General features: G+C 43.3%; 1 protein-coding gene across 4 annotated transcripts in view; it reads right to left on the bottom strand.

Moving 5' to 3' along the window:
• The window catches only part of CTNND2 (catenin delta 2), a 928,193-nt gene that overhangs the window by 127,406 nt on the left and 785,414 nt on the right, over positions 1-15,373 (bottom strand). For all 4 annotated transcript variants that reach the window (XM_007961220.3, XM_007961217.3, XM_007961219.3 and 1 more), the window contains one exon: positions 10,891-11,076. In XM_007961220.3, the coding sequence (XP_007959411.2) occupies positions 10,891-11,076 (186 nt within the window). The remainder of the gene's footprint in view (positions 1-10,890; positions 11,077-15,373) is intronic.

The raw sequence follows: 15,373 nt of genomic DNA, 5'->3' as shown, positions 1-15,373 counted from the left end.
CTGGCTTGCTGCACTGAATAGAAAGTGGGCACTAGAAAAAGACAGCAGTCATTCTGTAGGTTTGCCAGTTTCAATGACAAAGCAGTAGCAATATTGGCCTCTCAAAGGAGACCAGCTTGGGGTAGTGAATCTATCTGCTAGAGTAACAAGAAATGGCAAATTATTTCTTTTATTTCATTTTATATCTTGCTATCTCCTTAAAAATTTAAAGCAATATTTTCATATAAAAATTTGATAAAATTCAGAAAAATAAAAATGTGAAACTTCCGACTAAACATGGATAGATTTTCCTCTCATGCAAGAGCTAACCTAACAGCGAGAGGTACAGAGAAGTAATATTTGCATGCTCATTACAAAAAGAGGAAAAAGTAGCCATGTTACGTTTTGCTGGGTTTCATCTTGTTCTCCTTTTCTAACTTCTGTGCAATAAAGCGGGATAAATGGTTAAGTCAGTAGAAAATTTTCTTCAGGCTCTGACATGTCATCTCTGTATCTCTTAAATACCTTTTATTACAATCCTTTCTTAATAGCTACAGAGAAAATCTGAAGGAAATAAAAGGACAACTGATGTGAACACACATAATCTTTGATGGCAACTGGAGATGGAGTTCAAAGGGGATTCTTGGCTATTTTAGCACGTTGATATTGAAGAAAAAGGACTATCTCAAAGCCAGTAAATGTATCTGCCAGACCTTTATCTGGGTACTTTATTCGAACTTTTATTAAGTTAACAGGGAGAAAAGTATCATAAGTTAATAGGGGGAAAAACCCATTAAAATAGATTTCTATGAGCTGTAAAATGACTGGAACTATTCTGTAAGACTTCGGTTAACATGCTTGACACTATTTTGTCTAGCTCATCAACATCAACAAGGCAGCAGGGCAATGGTAAAGTTATGATCAGACTGATGCAGGTGAGACAGTTCTGCACATGCAAACTTTTGAGGCTCGAATGTGAAGATTCATGAAAAATCATGGGATATACAACTCTTTCACCAAAGTAGAAATACTTTATTTACAAATTTAAATATAAGGTGCTTCTATCCAAAAATATCTACAAAAATGGGACATTATCTGAAGGCAAGCAAATGGCTTTAATCTGTAACATAATTGAAGCAGGGACCACACAGTGATTTAGCCCTGAAGAACACAAGACTAAACTTACAAATCTGGTGCAAACTGTGTTTGTTTTGGAAAATATCTTGAGAACCTACCACCAAAAACTCTTTAAGAGCTTGAAATACGCAAAATGTCATCAAGTCGGGAGAGAGAACTTTCCATATAATAAAGAAAGAGCACACGAAGACAAAGTATTTCCAGGACAGCAGTGGTGGCAATGCCAGAAAAGGATTTTTTTGCATGATGACCACATATAGGGGTGTGTGTGTGTGTGTGTGTGTGTGTGTGTCTTCATTCCTCAGGATGCAGTTTAAAAGTTAAGCAGAATAGAGAAAGTGAAAGAAATAGCATGAGGAGAGAGGCATTTGTGGTTTTAAACAAGTTTTTTTGCTGGGTTTCATCTTGTTCCAGCTTGGGGGAAATTTTCAATGAAAACATCCCTTCCTTCTCAGAATTTTACTGCTTATGTTTAAGAGTTACATAAATGTTCCACAATCCTGTGTAACAAGTTAATTTTCATCTATTATATTTTAACAAATAAATTTTGCAAAAGTTCTAGCATCCCTTGAGTCTTACAGATATTACTTAAATGTTCAAATTACACTTTGTGCAAGTCATTCACATGTTGTTGAATAGGAAAATAGACAAAAGAATATATTACTAGCATAATATTAAACCTCCTCTTATGAATCGTCTTGCTTATAGAAATTTCTAATTTTACACACATATTTAGAGTACATAAAGCTAAGGATTAAGGTGGCTATAACAAGAGTGTTTGAAAACTGAGTAATTGAGAATTAGAGCTCTGTTGGAGACAGGCTGGCAGCAAAGCAGTGAGTGTCTATAGATCATAGAACAAACCAATAGATTCACTTTTTGCCACCCCAAATAGTGCCTCACTCAATAACGTATCAGCACTTTTCTTTACTGGCTTCAAATATACGCCTGCATGACTAATTTCCATAAAAAAACAGCCAACAGATTCTGTCATTCCATTTCTAAAACTGTATAGAATTGAAAATATGTATGCTCTCATTAAGAAGGTAATGCTCAAAAATTTTTGGAAAAAAAAAAAAAGAGGATATCAAGCTTCCCAAGATAGAAGGTCAAGGGACTGCTGAAATTTACACATGATGCTTTTTGACATCAGCACAGAGTATACATAACGGCCCCTGTAAAAAAGGTCTGCTTAGGAAGAAATTAACATATGCATTGGGATGTGCGCAATGTGTATGTTAAAAAGAAGGAAAAGGAAAGAGCCTTTCTTTGGATTTGCCTTAAATACTTTTGCTTCTATGCAGGGCTTAAATTATATTTAAAAGATTTTTTTTTTTTTTTTTTTGAGAGAGAGTCTCACTCTGTTGCCCAGGCTGGAGTGCAGTGGTACGATCTTGGCTCACTGCAACCTCTGGCTCCTGGGTTGGAGCAATTCTCCTGCTTCAGCCTCCTGAGTGGCTGGGATTACAGGTGTGCTCCATCGCGCCCAGCTAATTTTTGTAATTTTAGTAGAGACGGGGTTTCGCCATGTTGGCCAGGCCGGTCTTGAACTGCTGACATCAGGTGATCCACCCACTTTGGCCTCCCAGAGTGCTGGGATTACAGGCATGAGCCACCGCCCTGGGCCTATTTAAAAGATTTCTATCTCAGTTGGGTTTTAGACTGAAAGACTGGAAGCCATTTGCTCCTTAGATGAAGAGAAAGATGTAACTTAGGGATAAAAACCTGAAAGTAGGCTGGGCACAGTGGCTCATGCCCATAATCCCACCATTTTAGGAGGCCGAGGCAGGTGGGTCGCTTGAGGTCAGGAGTTTGAGACCAGCCTGGCCAACATGGTGAAACCCTGTCTCTACAAAAATACAAAAATTAGCTGGGTGTCATGGTGCACACCTGTAAGTCCAGCTACTCAGGAGACTGAGGCAGGAGAATCACTTGAACCCCGGGAAGTGGAGTTTGCAGTGAGCTGAGATGGCACCATAGCACTCCAGCCTGGGTGACAGAGCGAGACTCTGTCTCAAAAACAAAAAACAAACAACAACAACAAAAAACCCTGAAAGCAAAGATGTTACATACTATATTAAAAACAAAGAGACTTTGTAAACATGAGGTTCTTTAAATTAGGGAGAGTCACAGGAGTACTCTAATTATCACATTCATAAAAGCCCCCTAATGAATGAGAAGAATTATAAGACAATTTACAAGGCTTTGTGAGCCATCCTACAGCTGCCCTAGTCTCTGATCTCCAATGCACTGGGCTGGGTACTGAGGAGACACCAACAAGCAGCAGTCAGAGAGTATGGAGAAGGATTTTCATTTCAGGAGGAGTGCTAAAATACACAGCTCCTCTTCCCACTGTCACAGGCGTCATTCAGTCTCAGCCAATCAAGTTTGTGCGCAGAAAAGACCTTTTACTGTTGAGTCGTAGCTTCAGAACATAAGCAGAAAAGGCTGTCTTCACCAGCGGAATGCATCTCTATTACCTAGATTTGTCTACCAATTAGGGAGCATCACAGTCATTACATATGTGCAGGCTCACTTTCATTTTTTAAGAGATTTCGGTGAAATAAACAACAGACCAGAGATGCTGCAAGATAAAAGGAGCAGAGCTGCAGCATTAGGGAAATGCTCTGATTTTAAGATCCCACTCTTTCCTCTCAGGGGAAGTCACACATTGCAAAATGTAGGAAGAGAAGATGGCTCTAAGTAGGTAAACTGTCAGAGAATGTTCTCTCAAGCAGGGTTTGGTTTAATTAAGCTGCAGCCAGCACTAGGTACTTTAAAAAGCAACATTCAAAACCCAAGTCCGTCCACCGTCTGCCACTCCTGCTTGGCTTGCTTTGAACAGCAGAGTTATTACATAATTTGCCTTTATAGTGTTTCATGGCCACTTCCAGCTTTTGGGGGGTTAAAGGCGGAAGGATAGAGGTGATGGGTATTCAAAAACTCCAGTTAACTGTAAAAAGCCAGAAAGAAATGATTCTTTGTGTCGATTCTTAGGAATTTCAAAGAAAACGGTAGTGCGGGTGTCTGAATCCCCCAGGAGCTGTTCAGAAGACTTCAGCTGCGGCTGAGGCTGAGGCTGTGCAAAGAGGGGATAGAGTTGATGGCTAATTAGCTGTACTTATGTGGCACTGCATTGTTTCCAGGCTCTCCTCACAAGAGACAGGAGGGGCTTTGCATTTGAGAGATTAGAAACCCGCATTAAAGAGGCAGGATGAGGAGCTGTCTGAACAAAGCGTTAGGGCAAAAGAGATTCAGGAATAGCCTTGCTGATGCCCCTCCTTCTGTGGGGGGCCACGGGGCCAGGTGGGCACACACCCCTCAGGAGCCAAGCTGGTGATGCTGCCTACTCCACAGACTGGCATCACGAGGCCGGCCACTGTGCTGTGCCCCACAGAGGACAGCTGTCAGGGATGCTCCATATGACTGGGCCTACCCGTCCCTTCCCCAAGTCACTGTGATAGAACCAACTGGGGCATCACTGATGCTCATCTAGAATTCTCTCTGCTCCTAATTTGCCATCCACATCTCGGGAAACCTGGGACATGGCTGTTCCTGTTACGACCTTCTAAAGGGGCTTTGTCCCTGACGTGCCAATCTCCTTCAGACAATCCTGTGGTCTTGGTTATTTATTTATATGTTCAGAAATATGTCCTTCAAAGGACAATCTAGTTCAATGGTCTCAAGCAGGGCAATTTTAACACCCGGGGGACAAAGGGCAATGTCTGGGGACATTTTTGGTTGTCGTGGCTGTGGCAGAAGGTGCTACTGGCATCCAGTGGGTTGAGTCCAGGGAGGCTGGAAAATACCCTGCAATGCACAGGCCAGCTCCCCGGAACAGAGAGGTATGCTGCCCCACATGTGACCAGTGCCAAGGCCGAGAGGCCCCGGTCAAGTTGTAAAACAGTATTCATAGACACACGCACACGTATGTTTATTGCGGCACTACTCACAACAGCAAAGACTTGGAACCAACCCAAATGCCCATCAGTGACAGACTGGATTAAGAAAATGTGGCACATATACACCATGGAATACTATGCAGCCATAAAAAAGGATGAGTTCATGTCCTTTGTAGGGACGTGGATGAAGCTGGAAACCGTCATTCTCAGCAAACTACTGCAAGAACAGAAAACCAAACACTGTTGTTCTCACTCATAGGTGGGAATTGAACAATGAGAACACTTGGACACAGGAAGGGGAACATCACACACTGGGGCCTGTTGTGGGGTGGTGGGAGGGGGGAGGGATAGCATTTGGAGATATATCTAATGTAAATGACGAGTTAATGGGTGCAGCACACCAACATGGCACATGTATACATATGTAACAAGCCTGTACATTGTGCACATGTACCCTAGAACTTAAAGTATAATAATAATAAAAGAAAACTAAACAAGACACCTGAAACAGAGTTTTAAGTCTATAAACTCACTGAAACTAAAATAGCAGCACTTTTAGGTGATGGGCTATATTTTCTACTAGAAGTGAGAAAGAAGTAGAAGAATCGGGTTCATCCACGGATAATGGCAGAGGAGAGTCACTGCACAGAAATGCACAGCCGTGATCTTTGCAGGCTCATGAGATAGGTTGCTTCCAGGACATGAAATATCATGCCTTGAGTCAACAAGTTCCCAGCGTATGGTGAGGTGAAGGCTGAGGGAGACTGTACTCGAACCAGCCAAGAGGAACAGGCGGTAGCTGAAAGAAGCAGATGGTTAGAAAGGAAATGGTATTAAGAGGCAAAAGAAAGAGTATGGTTACTAATGAGAAAATGAAAACTGTCTGGAAAGAAAGAAAAACCACCCGTGATATTAGGAAATGGAAGCCTAGGAGCATCGAAATGTCGTGAGGAGCAGATCCGTGAAGTGATAATAAAAAATCAAGTCCATGAACAGAAACTGTCACTGACATTTAGAGTGATTAAGATAAATTCCGGTTTGTGTATTGAAAGTCTTAAAAGCATGCATTTGGTCTAGCTATTTCACTTCTAAGAATTCATTCTTAAGAAGTGATTAAGGGGGTAGGTGAGATTTAACTACACAGATGTTGATTACAGTTTACATTAGTACAAACTTGGAAGCAACCTGATCTTCTAGGAATAGGGGATTGGTTCGCCACATCGTGGTATTCCTCTACCATGGAATTCACAGTAGCTCTTCCGCATTCCAGTGTGAAGAACTGCTTACTGGCAAGGAAAAATGTCAGTCTGTGTCAAATGATAAGCTGTCATAAAGCGGTCAGCAAAGTGACACAGAGCAGACTTGTGTCTACATCTTCCTGCCCATCAGTGGTGTGCCAAGGTGGGCAGTGGGGGCTGTCACCCGGGGGCAGGTAGTAAGAGACTGCAGTCTTTGCAGGGAATGTACAGGCAATGAAATGAATACAAGTTGGGTTTTTGTTCATTACCATGTGTAGACAATGCTACACGATTTCACTGGTAAGAGACTCCTCCCCACAAGGATAGAGAGTCCCCGACTCCCTGCACACCCTGAATAGGCCACTACATGCCTTTTTTCTTTATTAAGAGAATGCCCAAGGTTCACCTAGGGTCATGGTTGTCACAAACCACTACAATTCCCAGCCTCCCTCACAGCTCTGGTGCCACTACGGAGTCAGTCGCGGCCACAGGGATGTAACAGTGATGTGTGCAGCTTCTGGGTGGGGCCCTAAAGGAAAGGGTACTCCTGTCTTCTTTCCCCCATTTCCACTCCTGAACTATGGATGTGAAGAGCCAGACTCTTGACCATGAGGAGGAAGGCAGCACCCTGAAGATGAAAGCCCCATAAAATACAAGGAGCCTGACTTCTGAAGACTCAAGAGACTAGAGTTCTGTATCAGTGAAAATACACTTACTGACTATAAGACCTTATGAATTTTGCTGTCTGATACGGCCTCTAACAGAAAAACATCTGAAAGGATATATTCCAAGATATAAGCTGTAATTGTGAATCTCTCCAGGAGGAGGCATGCTGAAGGTGTGGGTATTATTTTCTTCTTGGAGCTTAGTGCTATTTTACTCACATATTATTTACATGTTAAGTGTGTACATGTATAACTAGATATTTATCATTAATATCTATTTTGTCTGAAATGAGAAGAAACTGTTTAAAAAATTTAAAGTTCAAATCTCCATTGTGGTCATTTTAACTACTAATAAAATTCATGTTTGTGCTTTGGGACATGCACGCTGTTTGTTTAGCGATAGAGTCTCACTTTTGGGTCAAGAGCATCCAAATGACACAGCAAGCAACGTGTGAGGCTGTTGAAGAAGTGGTGGCCAATACCGATATCCTGAAAATCCAAGAAAACCTTGTAGGTGATGGCATTTCATGATATCTCATAATACCTTCAGTACGAATAATTTGTTTAGTCTGGCAGGATCAAAAGTCCTGCTTCTCCTGGGATACTGTGACACATATGCATATACTTTTGTTGCATATTAACGTAAGTTCTTAGATGATAATAGTAATTTAGATGGTGCATTCGTTTTGGTGGTGATTGCAGATTCAGAATACCGACTAACAATAAGATAAATGCAGCACTGTCATGAGAGACTGGGGAACAGCTCAAAACACAGAGAGGGAGGACTGTAGAAGACGTTTGGCTCACGGCGGCCCTTAGGGGCAAAGTCTCACCAGGAAAGAAACGATGAGTCTGGGAAAAGTCACATTTATGCGCACCCACCCACAATGAAACCCACAGCAAGAGCTAGGGGCCACCACAGGCCACAGTGTAATTGGGGCCAGGCAATGGGCTAGAAGTCACAGACTGAAATAAGACCCACACAGTCCTTTGCCCCAGAAAATTCGCTGTCTTTGGGGATCAGTTGCTATACTTAACCCATAATATGATAATAACTAGCAGAGAAGTTTAAATAAAATTATGGAGAAGTAGATTAGGGAGCAATTGTTTACTTGAAAGAAGATTTGGAAAGACGGAGGGGATGTTTAATCTGCTCTTGAAAGATTATTCTCCAAGTAGTGAGTGGGGAAAGGGAGGAAAGGGAGGGCCAGGCAGCGGAACAGCATGAACAGAAGCCTAGAGGCTGGTCTGTGGGATCCTCAGACAGGCCAGGAAAGTGTGAAGACAAGAGGCCTTGAAAGCTCTTCCAAGACATATCTTTCATCATGGGGAAAATAAGGGAGCATTGAAGTTTTACACAGAATCCCATTCCTATTGCTTTTATGCATAAAATAGCACCCTGTATATCACAGGTGAATCTCCCAGTCATCTATGCATTTGGCATCTACAATTTAAGAAAGACGTGGAAAAGAGCAAACATATTTCCTCTTAAATTGACTACAGCATACTCAGTTGTGAAACAAAGATTATCATGAAAGAAGACCTACCAGATAAAAAGAGTGGGTCAGAATCCTGTTTGAATGGATAGGTTTGTCTCCTCACCCATGTGGATAGATACATATTTTTTACCCATTTGAATTAAATAACTTTAAATTAATTTATAAGCTAAAAAGGGAGGTTTTGAATTCCAGCAGATCCTGCTTATTTAGTTTTTGTTTTTCTCAGTGGCCCTCTGCACACGGTCAATCTCACACCACGAGCATCTTGAAGAAGGTCTGACCTGGCCAGCAGCTGGTGGAGGACAATGTCCCGTCACCTCCAAACCACGTCGAAACAGTACCCACTTCAGGACACGATCACAGGATCGCTGGCCATAGACCAAGGTGAAAAACCAAAAAATGCTTATTGCTACAAAAGGTGCAAAATGTAAGTGAATCCATTTTGTTTCCTCCTATTTCCCTGGACCCCAATCTTCGGATTCCCCCCACCAACGCTGCAGTGACAGGCTGCTGGCACAAAGCCCTCCTGAGGGCAGGGAGGGTCCTGCTGGGGGAGATGCACCTTCTTGGCAGATGACATGCAGACTGTTTCATGGGAGGTTTTGACCAAAATGGATTAGAGAAACTAGCAATTCCTTAGAATTCAGCAACAGGCACAGAGCAGATTCAGAAGTGGATGAGTTGGCAAGGACCTCTTAGACCAGAATATGAAGCACAGAGTGTCAAACACTTCTGCACACGAGAGCTCACAGTCTGGTACTTCTAGACTAGAATGGCCTAGAAGTCTGATACTTCTCGTATGGTTCAAGAGGAACCATTTCTTGAACTAAGAGCATGCATGCAACATATTTTTGTATCATATATTTTATTGAATTATCCCTATGGGGATTTTTTTAAAAAAGTTTCTGAGATTTTTCTTACAGGTAAATTTGACATGCAGAATATTATAGTGTCTTTTAAAGGTCAAGATACCAATGCCGAAGTCAAGGGTCAACATAAATTTCTGGGCTAGAAAAAGCTCTAGAGGCCATCATTAAACCCATGATTATTTGTGTCACTTTTATTCTTGTTATAATATTTGGCTACTCTGTCCTGGAAGGTCTGTGTTGTAGACTAGATAACCTTTCATTTTCCAAAATCTCTTAACGCCTTTCAGTGAGGGATAAATTTCTCTGAAAAAAACCATACACTTTTATAAGCATACATGAACTTTATGCCTTTACGAAAATTAGTTTTTAAAGGCCATTTGCAAAGATTACAAATGTAATTTCCATTGTAGAAAATTTATAAATACAGAAGTACAAAAAGAATCGATCATTACCTTCTCCTGGATCTTACTCTGCTTTTTCAAGAAACACACACATTTTGTACACTCAGATAGCATTTTGTATTTGCATAAGAGACATGTCATACAAAACTGGCCAGACTATATCTGTACCATCTATACCTATATTTATGTACACACCTGTTTCTATATTGCTTTTTTCCACTTTACTTGTATTACATATTTTCTCTAATCTCTAAATACTCTTTAAAAACCTGACTTGATATGTAGTAGAGATTCCAGGGGACAAATGATATCCACCATCTTTACAACTGCAAACCTAGAACTCTCTGTAAGCTCCTTGATGAGATAAATCAGTTTCCAGGCCCTGAAGTTAACCTCTGTTCCAGTGTTAGCAAAGGTGGGGATGCTTTGTCTTCCCATCGCTCCCTGTCCTGGTGGGGCCTGTGGTGAGGGGTTTGTTCTCTCAGGAGCAGCCCAGGACAGGGGCAGAGGCTGTTCTGATGCATCAGGGTTGTGAGTTGCTGCCTAGCGGTCTTCGTTTCGCTGCAGAACCTACTACCAGTTGCAGCAGGTGAGGGCCATTCTGTTCTCAAGAGGCCTCCGGCTCCGGCTGAATACTGTTCTGAATTCATCTGAATTGTCCCCCATGGCCAAGCTTCTAATGCCATCCTGTGGAAGGGCTGTGAATTCTCTGTTACCCCCATTTCCAGTGGGACGTGTGAGACTGAAAATCCAAACGCTTCAAAACCAGCGATTACATACACGTTGGATCTTTGGCTTCCCTGTCTCTCTCTCTGTTTCCCTTCTTTTACCACATCTCCTATTCCACCCATCCCTGTCACCTGGATGGCGCCAAACCCAGCTCCGACAATGCCCTAAGTAAATGTGTGAATTAACACAGCGCCTGCTCAGAGGTGGAATGTCAGAGTCTGCTAGGGCCTCGGGTGTCTTTTTTTCTTTTTTAAGTAATTTCCTATCTTGGCTCAACTGCGAGATGTGGGGGAAGTCATTTCATGTCCCACCGTCTTAGCTGTGAAATTCCCACAGGAAAACTGTGCAGATGCATTAGTGATTATACCTCCTGATGAAAATGCACGGCCCATTCTCTATATATTGAGGAAATATTAAAGTTGCAATTAGGGAAGGGGATAATTGCATGCAGCTGCAAGCAGCCCGCATCACCTGATCTTGGGATTTCTTTTTCTTCTTCTTCTTGCCCCAGCAACCAGAGCTCTCAGCGTCCTTGCCATTGGCCTCGCCACAGAGTAGCCCGTCCAGCTCGTCCGTGCCCATGTGCTGTCCCTGAGACGTTTCTGCCGCCAGCCGGTACGAGAGGTTCCTTAAAATGCACACACAGTTTTCAACGGTCTGCAGAACCCAAAAAGAAAAGGGGGAAACAGAGGAAGGAATGAATAAAACTAGCACTCAGCACTCCATCCTTCCACCTGGAAAGGCATCTTTCTCCACGGACACATTTCTGTTTGGAAGTGTTTAGCTGACAGCTGCTGAAAGCTCCCCTGACAGCCACAGTGGAAAACAGTTAGAGAAATTTGGAAAGGTCTTAGGACCTTTTCTCCCCCACAAAGAAATGACTTATCAGCAATAGTTACTTCTATAAACATCTGTTATTGTTGAGTGAAATTCACTTGTGAGAAGGGAAGAATGTACAACCATGAGAGATCCCAAATATCATCCACTAACACACAGTGCCCCACCTCTGACTCCCCGGCTGGGGATTGGGGATCAGATAAAGAGGAGTCAAAGACTTAGAATTTCGGTCAGCTCTGGTGGGGGACACATTTACTGCCCACCAGAGCATTTTCTGAGTGTCAAGGCCACAGGTGCAAACCAGGGTTATACCAGGAAAGTGAGGGGCTGTGATCATCTGGGGGCATAAATATTTTTAGTCTACGTTTTTTTGAGATGCCTGACACTCATGTTTTCTTAGCCAAAAGGTTAAACAGTGGTTAAGGCCACCTGTTGTGGAGCTGCACACCTGTAGAGCCCTAGGTGTCCGATTTAGATGTGGGACTTTGGACAATGCACTGGACATCTCTGGGACATGGTGTACCCCTCTGAAAAATGGTCATAACGGGACCCACATCTTAGGTTGCTTGTGCATTAGGTGAGCTAAAGTATGTGTGTGGTAGGCAGAATAATGGCCCTCCCACAAGGTCTACATCTTAATCTCTGGAACCTGCGAATATGTTAGGTCACGCGGTTGGGAGGAGGTGGGAGTTGTTAAGCTAATCAGCTGCTTGTCACATGGGGAGGTTATCTGGATTGTTTGGGTGGGCCTGTGTCATCACAAGGGGCCTGTACATTAAAGAGGAAAGCAGGAGAGTCACAGTGATGTGATGTGAGAAGGATGTGGCTGGCCATGGCCGGATCTGAAGATGGTGGAAGGCGCCACAAGCCAAAGTATGTGGGCAGGGTCTAGATACTGGAAGGAAATAAATTCTCCCCAAGAGCCTCAAGAAGGAACGCAGACCTTACCACATTTTAAGTTTTTCCCAGTGAGACCCATTTCAGACCCCTGGTCTCTAGAGCTATAAGATCATAAACCTGCATTGGGTTCAGCCACCAAGTTTGTGGTCATTGGTTAAAACAGCAGCAGGAAAGTAACACACTGGGAAGAAAGCAGGGGCACAGCAAATGCTCTTCAAAGGTTTGTATCATTAACAATGGCAGGAGACAGCACAGTGCAGAGGTCCAGAGCATGTGATCTAGGGCTACTGGCTTGGCTTATGATCCTGGACCCACCATTTCACAAGCTGTGGGGCCTTGGGCAAAGTGCTTAATCTTTCTGTGCTTCTATTTTCTTATTTGTAAATAGAGGGTCATATTAACAGTATCACGTACAGGCTGAGCGCAGTGGCTCACACCTGTAATCCTAGCACTTTGGGAGGCCGAGGCAGGCGGATCACGAGGTCAGGAGATTGAGACCATCCTGGCTAACCAGGTGAAACCCCGTCTCTACTAAAAATACAAAAATTAGCCAGGTGTGGTGGCGGGTGCCGGTAGTCCCAGCTACTTGGGAGGCTGAGGCAGGAGAACGGTGTGAACCCAGGAGGCGCAGCTTGCAGTGAGCCGAGATTGTGCCACTGCACTCCGGTCTGCGTGACAGAGCGAGACTCCTTCTTGAGAAAAACAACAACAACAAAAACAGTATCATGTCCAGGGCAACAGTGAGGGTTAATAAGCTCATAGATACAACTCTTTGAATAGTGTCTGCTCAAAAGTATTTGCTAAAACACCAGCTGTAATCACTTGTGATTGCTGAGAAGAGGGGTGAGCAAACTGCCGCCCAGGGGCCTGATGCAGCCCACAGTTGGTTGTGCATGACAGGTTGTTTTCCTGGAGGACACCCAGACCCATTTGTTTATGAATGATCTGTAGCTGCTTTCATAGTACAATGCAGAATTACATGGCTGTGACTGAGACAGTATGGCCCACAACACTAGGAATATTTATTCTCTGACCTTTTGCAGAAAACGTTTGCTGGTTAAGACAAAGCTGACCTTTTGACTCCAGGAACCATGGAAAGAGGGGAAAATATCCAATTTTTAAAAGCGGCAAAATTATCACAGGAAAAAACAATAAACTGAGCCAAGTTTTATTTGGAGAATCTTACCAAGTTGGCTATCATTTTTTCAGGCACCTGCTACGTAACAGCCAGTCGCGAAGGCACATAATACAATTCCATTGTACAGGTGAAGGCGAGGACAGCTAAAGCTGTGAGTACCTCCCACCAGACTGAGCTGCTTCTCTGCAGTCCTGGGGTGGGACTGGAATGGGCCAGGGCTGCTGGGATTGCAGTCCTGCACAGCTTCCCTCCACTGGCTGGAATCTGGTGAAAGGCAGCGGGTGTCCCGTACTTATTACCGAGGGCGTGAAAATCTCCGAGGAAAACCAGTTTTCAGAAAATATCACTGGAGCCTCTGCCATTCCAGACCTTTCTTGTCAGCTTTTCAAGGTGTCATGGGCTGTTAATCCCACGGGCTCTGAGTCAACCTGATTTTCTATTCCAAGCATCCTCTCAGCATCAAAAAGTGGATTGGCATGAAAGCAGGTAAACTCAGGGCAATGCATGAAAGAGAGAAACGACTCTCATTGAAAGGAAAATGTTATGGCATAAGTCAGAATGATTTTTAAATCAGCTCAAACTGATTTTTCTTACATCAAAGACTTGGGAGAATAAACTTCTTTCTCATCCCACTGTTCGTCTTCCCCGGAGGCATCGCTGTTCCTCTGTTTAACAAATGACTACTGGGGAATAAATCTGCAGTTGTGAAAAATGCTTTATAATCGAGCTGCAGCTGGGGAGATGATCTGGGAAGAAGCTAGAAAGAGGAGAGAAAGTAGGGATGGGGTTGGGTGAGGAGGGAGGAATGGGGGAAGGAAGGTCACAGAGACCACATTTATCTTTCATTTAAGCCTCCTGGAGTTTTGCAGTCTGGGTTGGTTTGGGAGAGTTACTTAATTCAAGAGCTTTTCTCTAAGCGGATGAGAAGAAAGAGAAGACAAAAGACTTGGGAGCCTAGCAGGAGGGTGGCAGCCGGTAGCTTTGCTTGGGACGTCCATTGCTGTCAGCAGCGCTTTCAGCAGTTGTTTTTGGTTACCAGGGTCATTTTGGTTCCTTATTTTCTCTTAGAAAGGGTTAATCTGGAAGTTGTAGAGTGCTCTACCATATGTCATCCTGTCAACACACTGGACCAGTTATAGGATCAGACACACAAGCTTGTATGGAATCCAGGCTCTTTTATGTTTTAACTTCTCGGGCCTTAAAAAGATGTACTCATTCGGCCCCCTCACCCTCAAGTTGTTATTATGAAAGCTGAAAAGCGGCCAAGCAGAGGGCTGAGTGGAAAATGACGGTACCATAATAATATGTTAAAACTCAACAGCACAATCCAGCCAAAGAATCGCCTACTGAGTAGCTGATCACATCTGATCCTTTCGACAGCCTTGGCATTCAGCTATGAGTATGCTCCTTGTCACAGAGTTGAAGTCACTTGGATATGGTGCTCCAGCCAGTGGGAGGTGGAGATGGCATAGTCCACTGGCACTGTCTTGATGCCAGCTCAGGGCTCTTCTTACTCCACCAGGGATATCTGGGTTTTCTGACTCCGGCCCTGAATACTCCCAATTATTTCAACTTCCTCTTTGGGGGAAAATGTGGACATTAGAAAAGATGACGTACAAGGTCTCCCAGCGTTTTACGAATCTGGTCATCTGACAGAAAGAAGATGTTTGTGCCATGTTGGTTCTTGAACCACGGCTTCTGAAGGATGCCTTAACCTTTGGTGCTGGTGACCGCACTTAACCGAAGCATGAGGCTGTTGACTCTTATTTTCAGCTGCACGGTCCAGCTAGTATCAAAGCTCTTTTCGTAGCCATCACAGTAAAAGGTATAGTCTCCTAGTGACTCACTCTTTCACCACTCTGAATATGACGATGCTGAGCATTGCCGCTTCAGTGATTTACTTTCAGGAGCCCTTTGAAAATGCACGTGTCTGTTATGCTAACAAGCATTTCTAAATATTCAGGACATTTTGACTGGACATTTGTTTAGGAATTTAATTTTCCTGTCGATGATACTAAATGGTCTGAAATGGTCATGTAAGGGCTCTGTGAAAGGGGAATGCTTACTCTTTGTTACATT

This window comes from Chlorocebus sabaeus, chromosome 4 (genome assembly GCF_047675955.1).
Source record: "Chlorocebus sabaeus isolate Y175 chromosome 4, mChlSab1.0.hap1, whole genome shotgun sequence".
In the NCBI taxonomy this organism is placed as follows: Eukaryota; Metazoa; Chordata; class Mammalia; order Primates; family Cercopithecidae; genus Chlorocebus; species Chlorocebus sabaeus.
This window is presented reverse-complemented; position numbering and strand designations above follow the sequence as displayed.